Below are 18550 nucleotides of genomic sequence, written 5' to 3' on the forward strand. Positions count from 1 at the left end.
GTGAAATCACATTTGGAGTTATAACCTAAGTACTCTGTTTTTTAAAATTAGTCTATGGGGACCAGAGCGAAAACACAGTCTTGTTACAAACTTAGCTGTCTACAATTAATTGACAACATTATTCTTCAAACTATAACTGACATGGATATGTTGCTTTCATTAATACAAAGATTGTAATAATACTTAAAATATTTCTACGAAAAAAAAAACCAACTATGCCACAATGTTCTTATCTAAATATGTCAGATTTGTAGAGTTTAGTTGTCTAATATCTATAAAAACTGAACCCAAGATTAAAAAAACAAAAGAAAAAAGAAAACACAGCCTTGCTGAGTTCCATCCCCAGCACCCCACATGATCCCTCGAGCTCACCAGGAGTAATCCCTGAGCACAAAGCCAGGAGTATCCCTGAGCACAAAGCCAGGAATAAGCCCTAAGCACTGCCCGGTGTGGGCCTCTCCCTATCTCCCCCACAAAAAAAAGTCTAAAAAAGGACAACTCAAGAGGCTGGAGCACATGCCTTACATGTAAGAAGCCAAGGTTCCAATCCCTGGCACCGTATGGTTCCCTGAACACTGCCAGGAAATACCATACTAACACTGGAGAAAAATAAGATCAATCTATGGAGAGACACCATCACTTATCTTTGCATTGTTCTGGCTTGAGGGCCACACCCCACAGCGCAGGGGAGGGAATGGCCCCATGTGGTACCTGGAAGCTATTCCCTGTGTTCCTGATGGACCACTGAATCCCTGGGCTAGAACCTGACTCTCAACCACATGAAGAACATGCTCCAGCCCTCTGAGTTCTCTCCCCAGCCTTGGCACTTTTTTTTTTTAACAAACCTAAGTTTGTGTATTTCAGTGTTAGCTATTTATTTAATTACTAAGGTAGATAGAAAATTAGTCATTTTAAGATTAATTTTTTAATTAAACTGTATCTTAATTTTAACTAAGTAAAGCTTCTCCAGAAGCAAAATTAAATGCATTTTACCTGGCAGGTAACAATCTGATGCCTACTTAGCCGGTCACACAGTTCTTGTGATAAACCCACTCTTCTGAGTTTCTTGCTTCCCATGTCTCCAGATGCAGCAGCAAACTAAGATCTTGAAAAAAAGCAGAAAATTGCATAAGCAAGAGAAAGCAGATAGATTATTCAAAAAGCACCACAAAAATATCCAAGTTTCTCCATATGCAAAAAATATATATAATTTTACTGATAAAATAAAGGCAGGCAATAGGATCTCTCTAAACTTCAGTTGGAAGAGTAACTGTCAAATAGGCACAGAAATATAAGGTGACACACGAATGTGCACCTCCGACAATTATTCGATACATGTTACAGGAATACAGAAACACTACACACTTGCATGGCACCTTAAAAAAAAACTGGGCAGCAACAGGAGGAGAGATGAGGCTATACTGCACTCCTCAGAGCTTACTCCTGACTGCCCTCAGAGACAAGGATCACCCCTGGTGGACCTTGGAGGACCATCTGTAGTGCCATGTATCAAACCCACATTAGTTGCATCAAGGCAAGCCTCCTACCCTGAAGTATTACTCAGAGTGCTAGAGCAGATTCCCTTTAAAAAGCATGCAAAAGAGAGGCTGTGGATCTTTCAGAGGACAAAAATCAACTCAGAAGAGAACAAGAAAAAAAAAGGAGAACAGAAAAGGGAATTATCATGGGCATGGGAGAATGCTAAAAGGACTGGAGGGCATGCTTTTAGAGGGGCACCATTTGTGCTTCTAAGCACTGCTGGGAGCAACACACATCCTGCCATTATAGGTGGGTGTGGCCCAAAAGCCAGATAGATAGTCAATATGTGTATAATACCAAGTGTCAGAGTATGCTCATGTTCTCATCACCCAAATTTCTATTTAACATAGAAATTCTGTCAGGCTAAAGGCTTTTTACCTTAGGGTAGAGAGACAGAACAACAGGGAAGGCACTTGCCTTGCACACGGCAAACCCAGATTTAATCCCTGACAACCAGTATGGTACCCCAAGCTCTACCATGAGGGATTCTTAAGTGCAGAAACAGGAGAAAGTCTGCTGAGCACCACCAGGTGTGCCCCCCATAGCAAAAATAAATAAATAAGTAAATAAATAAAGCTTTGGGGAGACAGAGCAATAGTTAAGCAGATAGGGCTTTGTCTTGCATGCAGCCAACTCCGGTTAGATCCCCAGCATCACATATGGTCCCCAGAGCACCACCAGGAGTGATTCCTGAGTGCAGAGCCAGGAGTAATTCCTAAGCATCGCCAGGTATGATCAAAAAATAAATAAATAAAAAGGGAAAAAAGAAAAAAAAAAGGTTTTTATCTTTCCCCTCTCAATGGGGATTTGTCGTACTGACTTATTTGGACAAAGGCTGTCCAGCAAGTGACATGTAATAATTACTGTTTTTGGTTCTTTACAGACTAGTTCTAGACAATGACAACATCTAAACTGATAAAGCTAATCAAAAAGAATAGTAAACGCTGAGCCTTTAAAGACAACCAACTCTGCTCTCTCTTCCTTTGGGGGCGACTCCTAACACTCACCCAGATTTCTATTGTCTTTAGTTACTCTCAGCAGCCCCATCCCACACACTGATTTCCAAGGGCCAACAATTACTAAAGCATATTTGCTCCTTTTTAAGAAACCCAGCAAAAAAAAAAAAAAAGATAGATTTATGCACAAAGAATGGCAGTTGTGCAATAAAGATTACCGCTGTGCTATGGAAGTAAATGGAAAAAAGCTCCCAAGTGGCCTGCAAAAGAGAGACCAGTGCCAGCATCCTGCCTGCCAGAAGTAGCTTCCTTAAAAATTGTTCTAATCCTGTTGGTCTCAAACCTCCCCTAGGAACTATTAGACCAGAGGAAAGATTTCATGCTTCTGGGCCTGGAGCAACAGCAGAGTGGGTAGGCTGCTTGCCTTGTACAAGGCCACCCTGGGTTCAATTCCCAGCATCCCATATGGTCCCTGGAGATCACCAGGAGTAACCCCTATTGGGTGTGGCCCAAAACAAAATTCATGCTTCAAATGGATCCACACTCCATAAACTGGTCCCTCTCACTCATGTGTGGGAGCAAAACCCTAATCCATGCCTTCCTGGTGAAATGACTTCACCTCTCAGTGCCTTCCTTTCCTGCAAATCACCCTGCAGAACAGGGTGAGTCAAACTTCTACTTCGTAGAACACATTAAGAGATTTGGATGGTGGCTAGTTAATCATCACTTCATTCAGCAAAACATGCTGCTTCCTCCCAGGACCTGCTTTGGGGGAGGGTAGGGGGCCACTTCCCTTCCTAACTTTCCTCTACAAAGCTTTCCCCCACGTCACTTTCTTCCTCTCCAATGTTTTTCTCCATCATATACACATTGCTCCATAAGTCCTATTAGCTTGGTATTCCGGCTTCTGTCTTACAAAAATTTCTCACAAATTTCTTGCAGTTAATTCCCCTGTACAAGTGTGTGCAAGAGATCTTCTAAGGCGAAGGGCAGAAAATCCAGTTTAGAGGCGAAATTCCCTCCTCCGAAACATCCACTGCAAAGGGTTGGCAAAAGCTGTGAGGTAACAATAATAGCTCATATTTTCTTGAGCATTTATTAAGGGCCAGGCAGTGTTCTAAGCGCTTCTGATATTTTGCTGCATTTTACATATTAAGGCTACTAAGGTATCGAATTGAAGAAGGTATGCAAAGTGCAAGAGCCCGCAATGGAATCCAGGGACGAGCCCAGATTCCACGCTACTATCTCTCCTCTAGCACCACCTGAACTGGGGCAGAATGCTAACACTTCCCGCTCTCCCCAACGTGACAGGTTCCCCGGTCAAGTTTCCTGCTACCTAGCTGCTCGCAAGAGGTAAGAAAGACCAAGAGGCGAAAGCATCATCCCAGAAAGCCCTGGAATGGACCTTCTTCCGCAAGGAGCAGCCTCCAAGCATCCGCCTCCCCAACTCGCCGTGCCCCCCGCGAAGGCAGCCGGGGGACCCCCAGATAACTTTGGCGGGTTTCTAGCAAAGATTCCCCATTCGGTAAGGGGCGTGCCCTGCAACCAAGACTCACCACTCCCCAGACACCAATGCCCACGGCCCCAGGGAGCGATCATAAGATAGAGATCGCACCCACTCTCCCGACCACTGCCCCCGCTACACGAGACTTTTCAGTACCGGATCCAACTTTCAAACTGCAGCATCCAACTTTCAAAGTTTCCCCCACCCCCGCCTCAGTTCCCCGCGGAAAGCGCCGCGAAGCAACAATAGCAGCGCGGGTTGGGGCCGTCCCCGGCAACACCGTCCAATAAGAGACAGGGAAAGACCGATGTCGGCTCCGCTGCCTGCTGGGAATTGTAGTTCGAGGTCCGGAACCGGGTTCGGCGTTTTGCACGGCAGGCTGATTTACATATGAGAATGTCGGCTGACGAGCAGCCCGAGAGACAGCTCAAGAGTCAGGAGCACGTGCTATGCAGACTGGCTCATCCCAGGAACCACATACTATATGCTCTCCTGAGCACTGCCAAGAGCTAACTTGAGAACGGCAGGATTGTGCCAACCTGCCCACCCCGCCCCATTCTGTGGAGGGCCTTGGGGAGAGAGCTCAAAGGGGACCCAGATGCTCAAAGTGGACCAAAATTCCATCCTGGTTACCACATGGTTCCCCGAGCACCAACCCAGAAAGTTGGCCCCAAACACCTCCCATACATTCACAGAGACACACAGACACACAGACACGTCTGATATTCTGGAAGAATATCATGCGAGTCTGTGAAGCAAGAGAATCTTGCCTGCACAGTATCTGAGAACTGGTGGTACAGAACTGAGCTGGTGGTAGACCATAGACAGAAACAGTCACTCTGGTGTAGGGTATGGCATATGGAACAATGTCTGCATGAAAGCCTATCAATAACCAGTATTGTCAATCAGTGCCTAGAATATAGTTTTTAAATTTTTTTTTTCCTTTTTGGGTCACACCAGCGATGCTCAGGAGTAACTCCTGGCTCTGCATTCAAGAATCACTCCTGGCAGTGCTTGGGGGACCATATGGGATACTAGGAATCAAACCTGAGTTGGCCTCATGCAAAGCAATGCCTTATCCACTGTACTATCACTCCAGCCCCAATTTTCAATTTTTAAAAAACAAGAAAAACCTGCCTGAACGTCCCCTTTGTCATTCTTTTTATCAGTAAACATTCTTATTAGAGGATCAGAAACGCAGTTCTGCACTTGCCTTTGCATTTGTAAGGCCTTGAGTTTTATTTTATTTTTGGCACTACGTAGCTACTTCTGTCTCCTATTCTGAACACAGCTTTTTTTTTAAATGGGGCTTTGTTTTGTGTGTGTGTGTGTGTGTGTGTGTGTGTGTGTGTGTTTTCTTTGGGTTTTGATGTTTGGGCCACACCCAGAGGTGCTCAGGGACCAGCAGTACAGTACCAGGGATCAAACCTGGCCTTCTGCAAAGAAAACAGGCACTCAGCCCATTAGGCAATCCCTCAACCTCTGCCTTTTTTTGTTTGTTTGTTTGTTTGGGAGCCACTCCCAGCTCTTTTCTTGCTCCTCCAGCATGCAAAACATGTGCTAGACTGCACTCTAGCTTACTACCATACCCACACATCCAGAATCCTTATTGTACCAGTGTCATGAGAATCCACTTACAGAAGACAGTTGGTTGGGTTTTATTTTTTTGGAGGGGGGGAGTGTGTGTGTGTGTGTGTGTGTGTGTGTGTGTTTGATTTGGGGGCCACATCCAGCTGTACTCAGGGCTTACTGCTGGCTCTACATTCAGGAATCATTCCTGGCAGTGCTCAGGGCATGTTATAGGATGCCGAGGATCAAACCCTGGTTAGTCGCGTGAAGGCAAATGCCCTACCCTATACTATCTGTACTATTGTTCCAGTCCAGAAGAATTTTATGGTGAGCAATTTTTGTTTGTTTTCATTTGCATTTTTCACCATCATTTATTGATGATAGTTTGACCCAAATGCAATTGCCCAAACTGAAAAAACATTATGAGAAAACTTAAGAGTCAGCAGCAAGGTAGAATAAAAAGGAAAACAAGTAGAAGGTTGGTGTAAAAATCGTTGTGCTGGGGCTGGAGCAATAGCACAGCGGGTAGGGCATTTGTCTTGCATGCAGCCGACCCAGGTTCGATTCCCAGTATCCCAATGGTCCCCTGAGCATCACCAGGGGTAATTCCTGAGTGCAGAGCCAGGAGTAACCCCTGTGCATCTCCAGGTGTGACCCAAAAGGCAAAAAAAAAAAAATCGTTGTGCTGAGAAACTAATCTTTAAACTGTTACTTTAAGAAGCCTGAAATTTAATTAAAACAACAGGTAAGGCACTTACAGCTGTGCAGCTGCTAAAGCCAAGTTTGAACCCCAGTGCTCTATATGGTTCCCTAAACTTGGAAATAAGTCATTCCTAAGCATAGGTCCACGCATAGGCCCTGAAGGCGATGGCCACAACCTATTCTCTCCCCCAAATAAAAGTTAAGGTCCTTTTAGGGGCCTCAGGGCACCGCATGGCACCATAGCACATCCAAGAGCAACACCCTGACCAACAATACGGGAAGCAAGCAAACGAGCAAACAAACAAAAGGTTTGCTTTCAGATTATATTTGCAAGGTCCTTGCTCAGAATATGATCTTATCACCCCTACTTTCACTATAAGATTGAGCCCAGTGTATCTAGTTTACTGGACTGCACTCCTTACTAGAATGAGCCTTTTGGGAACAACACATTCAGGACATTTGAGACACTTACTCAACTTCTAAGTAAAGTTTAGCTTACCGTGTAATTGTTGGCTGTTGGGAAAAATAGGCAAGTAAATTAGCAAAGTTTAGCAGAAGAAAATAGGAATTCAGGATAAAGAGTTCCAGGATTGTGGAAGGTACATGTGGACAAAACAGTAATGGATCCTAGTAGCCTAGCTTTGTGTATCCCTGGATCTGGCAAAGCTGTAACAGGGTTTTGAAATTAAAAAAGCAGAAAATATTCATGGGAAACAGTTATTCCAGCCACACGTTCTACACAATACTGAACTGAGGGTGCTGAGGTCCAATACTGAACTGAGGAACTTCCCTAAGTGCATAACGATTCTTACCCAGCTCTCAGCTCTACTGTCCCCACCACCTCGCTCCAGTCTAAGGAGTCAGTGGCACGTGATCCAAACAAATATGGCGCCTCATTTGCATCCTGTCTCTAGCCAGCCAATAGGAGTAGCCACTCCCAGTAACCACGCCCTCTTCCCCCCGCCCGCTCCTGGGATCTGTCACCTGACCGGGCTCAAACATGGCTGCGCTGGAAGCCCCGTTCCTCTGGGCGCCTAAAGCAGGTGAGTGTGTGGCCCCATGGAGCTGGCGGGTGTGCGCCCCAGGATCTGAGTGCCTGGTGTACCTGCGCCCTAAATCCCACCGCCAGTCGTGACACCGATTCGACTGTCGATCCTCTCTTCTCTGCCTTCAAGAGAAGGCTCTAACTAGGGAGGTACCTGCTGAATTTCTGATCCCAGGGAGGCGACGAACACCTGGTGATTTGGAGCCGCACTGAACGTAAAGTTCAAGAGGGAATGCGGAAGTGGGGCTTGGGGTCTATGCCCCGCGCTAATGAGATAATTAGTATTAATTACATACTGGGTGCTCGTAGAGAGATTTCCCTTGGGGGAAATGTGGAAGTTGTGAAAAAAGAGATGACTTACATTGTCAAATCAAACCTAATACGATAACTATGGAAAAGAAGTTCCGCCTTTCCCAGTCTGGCTTTTAAGTGGACTCATTTGTCCAAATATAGTTGCTTCTGGTTTTTTTTTTTCAGTTCTGGTTTATATTTCTAGGAGGTGCTCCACGAATGAGGCCATTGGGAAAGTGTTGTGCTTAATTCATCTCTTCTGAGAAAAAATGAATCATCCATTTGGGAAGGAAGAAATTGCTTCCCAACAGCAGCTATTTGAATTTTTCTGTGAGTGCCTACGGAGAGGAGACTGGGACCTGGCACAGGCTTGTGTACCACAGCTCCAGGAGGCACACGGCAATATCCCGAAGAAGGTGGAAGACCTACTTCAGGCTCTGGTGGTGTGTCCAAATGAGCTGAGGTAAGGGATCTCTCTTCCTACCAGGCAGTCACAAGATAGGAGACACCACGCGCAACATCTGGGCTTTCATCTGTCTACTCTGAAGAGTTTGTAGAAGGGGCTGGAGTGATAGAAGAAGGTGGGGGGCTCCTGCCTTGCACGCAACCACCTGGGCTTGATCCTGGCATCCCATATGATCCTCTGAGCTTCACCAGGAGTTATCCCTGAATGTAGAATCAGAAGTAAACCCTGAGCACTGCTGGGTATAAACCCCCCCAAAAAAAATTTTTAATAATCTAAGTATATTACTTAATACTGAACCTTAATCATCCAGAACTGCATTTAAGTCTGACTTTCAATGTATGCCTGAAACTGCTTCTTTAATTAAAGGACAGTGCTACAATGGTATTGCATTGAAAAACTTTTTCTTGCCTCTAAACAAACCTAAAGGTACTATCTCTTGCTCATGAAACTGAAGATATGTTTGTGGCTTTAACAAAGCCTAGAGGAAGTGAAATTACTGAAAACTTCATTTTGGAGTAATTATAGGCCCAGAAGTGCTGAAATAGGAACCAGAGCAATAGTACAGCAGGTAAGATGCTGACTTTGCATACGTCTGAACCAGATTGCATTCCAAGCTCTCACAGGAGTGGTCCCTGAACACAGAGCAAAGAGTAAGTTTGAGCACCACCAGGTGTGTCCCAAAAAGCAAACAAAACAAAAAGGTAGAGAAATAGTACTCGGGTTAAGGCACTTTTAAGAGGCTGACTCCCAATTTGATGTGCCTCATTGTCCCCCAGCATCACTGGGAGTAGCTCCTAAGTACCACTAGGTGTGACCCACACCCCCAAAAAACAAGTGCAAAAGTAATACTACCTTTTTCTCAGCTTTCCCAGTTATAAAATCTCATATAGTACAATAATGAACCTGTGATATTTTGCTTTGAACTAAGTAATAGGGGCCAAAGCGATACTACAGCTGGGAGGGCACTTGCTTTGCACATGCCAGACCTGGGTTCAATCCTCTGCATCCCATATGGTCTTCCAAGCATTGCCAGGAGTAATTCCTGAGAGCAGAGCCAGAAATTACCAATAAGCATCCCCAGTGTGGCCCAAAACCAAAAAGCAAACATAAGCTAAATAACAGTCTTCAGTATATAGGTACTAGTTTTAAAGTTCGCATTCACTTTTGTACATACAGATCTTTGCAGTGTGATCCATGTGCAGATTCATAGAACTACAACAAGATCGTGATACAGAATTATTATATCATCACAAAACAATAGCCCCTCACTCCCTAAAGCTACTTCTTTTGTTTAATTCCTCCTTGTTCTCTGACAACCACTGTTCTCTATCTAAATTTTTGAATCAAGTTCTTCCTGTCAGTGCTATTAACAACTCATGATATAGAAATTAAATATAATTATCCTTTACTTTCTCTTACTCTAGCAGTTATTATTTAAATACTATACTAGCACCATGAGACACTAGGAATCAAATTGGGAGTCAGTCACATAAAAGTGTCTTAACCGAGTACTATCAATCTCTCTAGCCCCTATTTCTGTACCTCTTTTGTTTGTTTGTTTGTTTGTTTGGGACACACCTGGTAGTGCTCAAGGCTTACTCCTTGCTCTGTGTTCAGGGACCACTCGTGTGAGGGTTCAGAATGGAACACGGGTTAAAAAAATTTTTTTTTTCAAATCATTTTTTCTTAAATTTGGTTCTAGGCGCACGCTAACCTATTGGAGTGATAGCACAGCGGTAAGGCGTTTGCCTTGCACGCAGCCAGACCGGCCAAGCTGGGTTCGATTCCTCTGCCCCTCTCGGAGAGCCTGGCAAGCTACCGAAAGTATTCAGTATGCCAAACACAGTAACAGGAAGTCTCACAATGGAGACGTTACTGGGCCCGCTCAAGCAAATCGATGAACAACGGGAGGACAGTGTTTGACAGTGTTTGGTTCTAGCCAGTAGCTGCTAAATTTAAATTATTAACTTCAGGGCTTACACCTGGCTCTTAAGTACCACCAGAACTGATCCCTGACCACAGTCAAGAGTAAACACTGAGCACTGCTGGGTGTAGCCCAAACCCTACCTCCCACAAAAAAAAAAAAAAAAAAAAAAAAAAAAAATCACAAAGTCCTGATAGGGAGAATAGAGTGGGATTTTATTTTATAAAAGATGCTAACTCCAGCTGCTAATTCCAGCTACTTATCTGTCGTGCAAAATCAATCAAAAATGTCTTATTAGTACAGTGTCTTGTCCTGTTCAGGTTTAAATAGTGAAATCTAAATCATTGTGTGTGTTTTTATGTGTGTGTGTGTGTGTGTGTTGGTTTTTGACTTATACCTCGTGTTGTTCAGGGTTGACTCCTGACTCTGGGCTCAGGTATCCCTTCTGATGCTACTCAGTGGACCAAATGTAATGCTGGACACTGAACCCAGGTAGACTGCTGATAGAGCAAGAACTTTTCTTGCTATCTTTTCAATCCCTGAAGTCTATTTTTTTTTTTTTTGCTTTTTGGGTCACACCCGACGATGCCCAGGGATTACTCCTGTCTCTGCACTCAGGAATCACCCCTGGCGGTGCTCAGGGGACCATATGGGATGCTGGGAATCGAACCCGGGTCAGCCGCGTGCATGGCAAACACCCTACCCACTGTGCTATTGCTCTAGCCCCTCAACCCTTGAAGTCTAAATCTTGGATCATAAAGGAAAAGAAAAGATCAATAGAAACTTTTTTTTAATAAATAATTTCTTTTTACTTTTTTTAGATGTGGACAAGACTTTAACCCACAAAGACTAGGTTGGGTCTGGCTTCTTGTACTGGAAAAATGGTTGGCTCGAGAAAAGGTAAGTTGGTTTATAGTTCAAATTTTCTATAGAAGCTGGAACTTAAAAGAACTTATAAGTAGTTATAATATAATGATCTATAATACCACTTGAGGCAACACCATTTTGCTTAATACCACCATATGTCTCATGCCTGAACAAAAGTTTACAGAGCTCGGTAAAAGCAATGAAATAGCAAGTACATGATGAACCTTATAATATTAAGTAGTAAAGAACGGACTAAGATCATACTTGGTTGCTTTTCAAACAATAGTTTTTTCTAGTTATGTGCCATGAAGCCTTACAGATTTTAAACCTCATTAATTAAAAATTTAATAAGTCATATGAATTCAACTAAAAGTTGCCAAACATAAAAACAAAGTGAGGGCCAGAGCAATAGGAATGCAGGTAGGGCATTTGCTTTGCACACAACTGACCAAAGTTCTATCCCCTGCACTCAATTGGATTCCCCGGAGCCCTGCCTGGAATGATTGCTGAGCAAAGAACAAGCAGTAATTCCTGAACAAAGTTGAGTTCGGCCCAAAAATAAACAAGCAAAAAAAAGAAAGTGAGGGCCTGGAGGAGATGGCAAGTGATCAGGGACACATACTACATAGGTGTTAGGATGTGAATTTGAACCCAGCACCGCATGGCTCACCAAGCACTGCCAGAGCCCTGGAAGCCCCTGCACCACTGGCTGTTCCTGGAGGTTCCCTACAACACTAATTTAGTGCACGTCGAATGGAAAGAAAGAAATCAAAAATCCTGGCTCGGGAGATTGCTCAGTGGGTTGGAACACATGCGCTGGGTACAGTCCCCAGGCCCTGAGTCGGGAGTACTCCCTGAGTACCACCAGGCACATCCCAGAAAAAGAAAAAGTTGAAAAATCCTATTTTGCAACTATCTCTAATTCATCTCATTTTCTTCTTTAATTCTTTTAGTAATTTGTCTTTAGTTTTCATGATCCCTATCCTTTTTGGGAACACAGAGCTCCCAATGTATGCTCAGAAGCCCCAAGTTGCAGAAGTACCTGGCCCTGCTGTACAGACCTGATGGGATCACCCCCAACCTATGCAGTGCTGCTCAGGCTTAGGGGTGCCCGGAGCCATCATAGGTACAACTGGCAGTGCTGGAGGGAGGAGATCATGCAGTGCCAGGGATCAAACTTGGGGACTGCTCAGGCCAGGCACGCCTCAAGTTCTTTGAGTTATCTCCCTGGCTCATTTACATTTGCCTTTCTTCATGCAGCTGCCTAGTACATGACTACTGAAACATAGTTTATTCAGCCAGTCGTCTAAAAAAAAAAAAATGAAAGGGCCGGAGTAATAGAACAGTAGGTAGGGCATTTGCCTTGCATGTGGCCAACCTGGGTTTGATGTAACTGCCAAAGAACAACACATTGCTACGGAAACATAGTTTATTCAGCCAGTTGCCTAAAAAAAAAAAAGAAAAAAGACAAAGGAGAGGGCCAGAGCAATAAAACAGAAAGTAGGGCATTTGCCTTGCATGTGGCGGACCTACGTTCAATTCCCTACACTCGTATGGTGTCAAGCCTGTCAGGGATGATCCCTGAGTGCAGAGTCAGGAGTTAGCCCTGAGCATTTCCGGGTATGGCTGAAAATCAGAACAACACACACACACACAAACACACACAAAATACAAACAGGAGAGACTAACAGGAGAGGGAAGCAAGAGAAGTACATATGAAAAAGAATCAGCCCCAGGATGATTAAGAGTTGGCTTTAGGACTGGAGAGGTAGCTCAAAGCTCTCCTAGCGAATGCCTTGAGTTCAGTCCTGGCACTGCATGCACCACAACCCCAGCACAGACAAATATGGCAACCCCTGAGCACCACTAGGGAGGCTGCAAAACAAAGAATTTGCTGTAGTTTCAGATCTAAAAAGAAAACAACTCATTAAACTATTATAACCAAAGAGAGGGGGACAGAAGGAAGTTCTGTTGTTACTAATGATCTTTTCAGTACAAACATGGAATTTGTCAAATCTGATGAACTTTGGCCCTCTGCAAAGCTTATTTCTTCCATTATTGCTGATTGGTTGCTTATTTTCTTGACACTTGCTCAACCAAATCACATGATGAACTCTACTTTCCTGCCCCCATAGTACAGACTAAGAGTTGTTCTTGTTTTTCCCCAGCATCATTAGGTCCTGAAAGCTCCAGTGTCTTGATTATTTAAGCACTGTGGGAAATGTATTAGACCTGGAAGAATTTTAGTACTCTACAAGTGCCACCATTTTCAGTATGCTATGGGAATAGTATTGCAAGCCCCATTACTCTGCAGTGGCCTTCCTCTTCTGGAAATTAGCTGGCTACCTGTCTTTTCCCACACTCTAACTTTCTGCTTCCTTTTTTTATTTTTCTCTACTTCCTTTTTAATGACTGGATTTATCTCAATATGTATAAGGAGGTGTGCAAAGACTGAAATGCAGAAATGTTCACTTCTCTGCAATTTCTTTTTACTTTTATTTATTTTTTGACTTTTGGACCACACTCAGTGATGCTCAGGAGTTACTCCTGGCTCTGCACTCAGAAATTACTCTTGGTGGTGCACGAGGAAACCTCTGGGATGGCAGGAATTGAACCAGGATGACGGCATGCAAGGCAAAAGCCCTATCCGCTGTACTATCGCTCTAGCCCCTACTTATCTGCCGATTCGTCTAATATAGGGCTTCATAAACTTTTCCCACTCTAAACCACTTTCACTGAGGAGATATCACAGTGTAAATGCTGCTGGAAACATATCAGATTCATTACACATTTGATTTTTTGGTTCTGTTTTTGGGTCACACTCAGCAGTACTCACTGGTTCTTTGTTCAGGGTCACTCCTTGCAGGGCTTGGGGGACCATATGGGATGCTGAGGATCGAACCCAGCTTGTCAATGTACAAGCAAACACCCTACTTTCACTATCACTCCGGCCCCATGCATTTGATTTTGAATTCTTTTTTTTTGTTTGTTTTTGTTTTTGCTTTTTGGGTCACACCAGGTGATGCACAGGGGTTACTCCTAGCTCTGCACTCAGGAATCACTCCTGGCGGTGCTCAGGGGACCATATGGGATGCTGAAAATTGAACCCGGGTTGGCCACGTGCAAGGCAAACGCCCTACCCACTGTGCTATCACTCCAGCCCCTTGAATTCATTTTTGGTCATTGCACATTGTTCCCAAAATTTTTTGTGACCCACCATTTATGAAACTGCTGTTTAATAGAGAAAAATTGCAAATTTCTCCCATAGCCACAAAATGGTAATTTTTATTTCATTTATTATTACACAAAATCACAAATCACAAATCATCCTGTTAGTCATCGATTGCCTCGAGCAAGCCCCAGTAACGTCTCCTTCATCCTAGCCCTGAGATTATATTCAAGGCTCTTTAGGAGAATGAGACCCATCATTGTTACTGGTATTTGGCATATTGGGTACAACACAGGGAGTTTGCCAGACTCTGCTGTGTGGGCAGGCTACATTCAGTAGCCTGCCAGTTTATTATTTCATTCCTACTTTGGACAAACTGGCAGGCTATTATTACACAATAAATGAAAATATAACTGTATGTAAACTAACTGTGCACTATTCAGTAACTAGAAAGGATGTCTAGACTCTACTATGTCTGCCAAAAGGGGAGCATGGAGAGATAGTACAGGGATTAGGTTCATGCAACCAACCCCCATTTAATCCCCAGAAGTACAAGATCCTTGGAACATCACTAGGTGTGGCTCAGTTAAATCTAAATACTGCACAATCCAAGCAGCACCGAATGTTGGCACTCTCATATTGAATCACTGGCCGGATTGGCCAAAAATTGCTAGGTGGAACCTCCAGGTCTCTTGGAGAAACAGCTCCAAGGGCTAGAGCGCATGTCTTGGTCTTGAGGCCCAAGCTTAATCCCCATTCCTAATGGTCCCTTTCTGAGCACCAGTGGGAAGACCAAATATTTTTTGGTGAGAAAACTGTTTGGTTTACGTGCATCTACATGCATATGAGGTGGTCCTAATGCCCTTAAATCACTATTCAAGTGTTTCTCTTACAGTGAAAAGGTTGAGGGTGGGGGCGGGGTCTTTTATCCTTTGTGTATTTATATTCTCATTCTAATACTTGAAATATGCCTTGCTCTTTTTGTTGTTGTTTGCTTCTATGATAAGAAAATTTATTCTTAGAAACATTTAGCAATTTCATAACTGTCTTAGGAGTTTTAGTCATTTATGACCCTGCATTCGAGTAAAGTAATCTCATCAGTGACATAAATATAAGCCAATCAGTCATTGGAATTTGAGAGACCTGAAATCTTAGACAGACTTTGTACTTTTATTGGGGGTCTGCTGTCTGGGCCTCTTAAGTGTCCCTCCTTATACTCCTGAGTAGAAGCACTATCTTGCAGCTTCTTCCCACCAACTCCCAACTACTAGTAGTAGACAAGTATTTTTTATATGTTATAGGTGAATTGAGAGGAAGGTGGCAAGATTTGGGCCTTGCCAAATTGTCTTACCCTTTAATGTAAAGATGCAATATAATAACCTTTGGTACATGAATGACCTTTGATCTTGTATCTTAAGCCTTATGCAGACGTGCCATATGTGTGCAGTCCTGCAGGTGCTCCTGGTCTTGAGTTATATCATATTCTCTCTCTCTCTCTCTCTCTCTCTCTCTCTCTCTCTCTCTCTCTCTCTCTCTCTCTCTCCTCTGATGGCATGTCTTATCAGCCACAGTGCAGTCACCTTCCTTTTATTTGTGAGGGGATGGGGGGAGGGGTTGCACCTAGTGTTGCTCAAGGATTATTCCTGGTTCTCTGCTCACTCCTGGCAGGGTTTGGAGTATAAGGGATTGAGCCGCGATAAAGCAAGTGCCTTACCCATTGTACTCTCTTTCCCACCTCACGTTCCTTTTCATGATTGAAATTTTTGAGAAACACTTGCTACCTATTTTACCTTTTTATTTTTTGAGCGGAGGGCACTTCCAGCAGTGTTCAGGGGTTACTCCTGGCTCTGCACTTGGGAATTACCCCTAGTGGTGCTCAGAGGACCAGATACGATGACAGGGATCGAATCTGGGTTGGCCTAGTACAAGGCAAGCCCTACCTGCTGTTCGATCTCTCCAGTGAGATATCTCTCTCTCTCTCTCTCTCTCTCTCTCTCTCTCTCTCTCTCTCTCTCTCTCTCTCTCTCTCTTTTAAATTTTTATTAGTGAAACACCATGAGGTACAGTTGTAGGCTTACAAACTTTTGTGCTTGGGTTTCAGTCGTACAATGATCGAGTACCCAACCTTCCACCAGTGCCCATTCTCCACCACCACTAATCCCAGTATCCCTCCCATCCCCCAACCCCCACCCCACCCTGTCTCTGTGGCAGGGCACTCCCCCCTGTTATCTCTCTTCTTTTGGGTGCTTTGGTTTGCAAAAGAGGAATTGAGTGGCAATCTGTTCAGTCTATAGTTTACTTTCAGCATGCATCTCCCATCCTGGGTGGATCTTCCCAACACCCTTTATTTGGTGTTCCCTTCTCTCTGAGCTGCCTTTACCCCTAGAGTGTGCGGCTGGCCTCCAAGCCATGGAGTAAGCCTCCTGGTATTTATCTCGGCTATTCTTGGGTGTACCTTTTAATTTTTATTATTGTGGTTACTCCTGATGGTGCAGTGGGAGGTCAAATGATAGCTGCTGAGGATCAAACCTAGAGCCTCACATATAAGCCACATCCTGGCCCTGACAATTTCATCTTCAGTCAAGAGTTACATTTTTTTTAAAGATGTATTTAATTAAAGAACTGTGATTTACAAATCTATTGATAGTTGAGTTTTAGGAATATAATATTGTAGTACCAGTCCCATCGCTAGTGTAAATTTCCCTCCATGTGTTCCCCTGTTCCCTAAAGCCTGTGTCCCGACTTGCCACCCTGACAGGCACATTTCAAAGTTGGGTGGTTGTAGTTTGGATCTCATGTTTTCAGTCTTGTTGAGTCTGTACTTTGGATATGTAGCTAAACCACTCTACCTGAGGCACCTGACCCCAGTTCCTCCATTATTTCCCTTTCTTATCTGCTCCCTTCCTCCATTCATTTCTTACCTTTTCTTCCTCCATTCATTTCTTACCTTCCCCCAATACTCTGGAATCATGGGTGATCTAGGTATTTCCCCCTTTACTACACTTGTTTTTCTTTTCCAGTTACTCTTTATACTATTAATAAGTGGAGATTATCCTTTGTTTATCCGTTTGATTTACTTCACTCAACATACTGTCTTCCAGTTCCAACTAGGTTGCAACAAATTGCATGATTTCATTGTTCCTTGCAACTGCATTGTATTCCACTGTGTGTATATATCACATCTTCATAATCTATTCGTCTGTCATTGGACACCTGGGTTGATTCCATATCTTAGCTATTGTGCCGGGCTGGAGCGATAGCACAGCGAGTAGGGCATTTGCGTTGCATGCGGCCAACCCGAGTTTGATTCCTCCGCCCCTCTCAGAGAGCCCGACAAGCTACCGAGAGTATCTCGCCCGCACAGCAAAGCCTGGCAAGCTACCCGTGATGAATTCTATATGCCAAACACAGTAACAACAAATCTCACCATGTTTCTGGGCCCACTCAAGCAAATCTATGAACAACAGGAGGACAGTGACAGTGACAGCTACTGTGCTAAATTCTGCAGTGAGTAATGGCATGCGTATGTTCTTTGGAATGATTTTTATCTTGGGATTAGATACCCAAAAGCGGAATTGATGGGTCATATGGCAGTTCAGTTCTCAGTTTACTTAGAACTTTCAATACTGTTTTTCATGAGGGGTTGAACCAGACAAAATGCCCACCAGGAGTGAGAGTTCCTATTTCTCCACATCCCCACCAACACAGATTGTTCCCACTATTTTTGACACGTTGCATTCTCACTGGCGTGAGATTATATTCTGTTGTCCTCCTGATTTGCAGTCCCCGAATGATAAATAATGTTGAGCCCTTTCCCATGTGTCTACTTGGCCATCTACCTGTCTTCCTCTGAGAAATGTCTGTTCATTTCCTCTCCCCATTTTCTGGTAGAGCGTTTGGATTTGTTATGTTGATCTTTGTGAATACTTTATATAACCTGGGTATCCACCCTTTTCAGTAAAGAGCTGATATCCATTAAAACTTTAAAAACTTTTACCATGCTATGAATTGGTTTGATTTAGAGATTAAATGAGACTCTTTTTTGTTTGTTTGTTTTGGCTTTTCGGCCACTCCCTGTAGTCCTTAGTGCTTACCTGGACTCTGTGTATTCCTAGTTCTGATTAGGGGATTGTCTATAGTGCCAGGGATTAAAATTGGGGGTCAACTGCAAGCAAGGTAGGTGCCTTATTTCTTGAACCATCTGAGCCTAAGATTAAATGAGATTTTTAAAATATGTGAAAATATGATGCGTGTATCTGGCACAACATAGGTGTTTAATAAACATTAAATCCCTACACCTTTACTTTATTTCCCTGCTGGTGATGAAAACCTAAACCAGGACTTAAAGCCAAAGAGGATCATGTAGATCATTCCCACCCAGACTTAACCATAGCTGGGTGTTGTATCATAGCAACATTGTAAGGGAGAATGTGGAGGACAACTTCTACTAATGGAGAAAGGTGTGTAAAATAAACAGACCTTGGAGTATGAGGATGATGCGATTAGGATTTAAGTACA

The 18550-nt window shown here is 43.6% G+C and overlaps 2 protein-coding genes across 2 annotated transcripts in view; one reads left to right on the top strand and one right to left on the bottom strand.

The window, feature by feature from the left end:
• Window positions 1-4206, bottom strand: part of RAD51B (RAD51 paralog B) — a 672013-nt gene extending 667807 nt beyond the window's left edge. The window contains exons 1-2 of the mRNA XM_056134025.1: window positions 4156-4206; window positions 994-1105 (exon numbers count right to left, since the gene is read on the bottom strand). Coding sequence (XP_055990000.1) covers window positions 994-1077 — 84 coding nt within the window. The 5' untranslated portion in view covers window positions 1078-1105; window positions 4156-4206. The remainder of the gene's footprint in view (window positions 1-993; window positions 1106-4155) is intronic.
• A 3052-nt stretch (window positions 4207-7258) lies between these two features.
• The window catches only part of ZFYVE26 (zinc finger FYVE-type containing 26), a 78370-nt gene continuing 67078 nt past the window's right edge, over window positions 7259-18550 (top strand). The window contains exons 1-3 of the mRNA XM_056133861.1: window positions 7259-7313; window positions 7812-8069; window positions 10818-10896. Coding sequence (XP_055989836.1) covers window positions 7876-8069; window positions 10818-10896 — 273 coding nt within the window. The 5' untranslated portion in view covers window positions 7259-7313; window positions 7812-7875. The remainder of the gene's footprint in view (window positions 7314-7811; window positions 8070-10817; window positions 10897-18550) is intronic.

This window comes from Sorex fumeus, unplaced genomic scaffold (assembly GCF_029834395.1).
Source record: "Sorex fumeus unplaced genomic scaffold, SorFum_2.1 ptg000098l, whole genome shotgun sequence".
NCBI lineage: Eukaryota > Metazoa > Chordata > Mammalia > Eulipotyphla > Soricidae > Sorex > Sorex fumeus.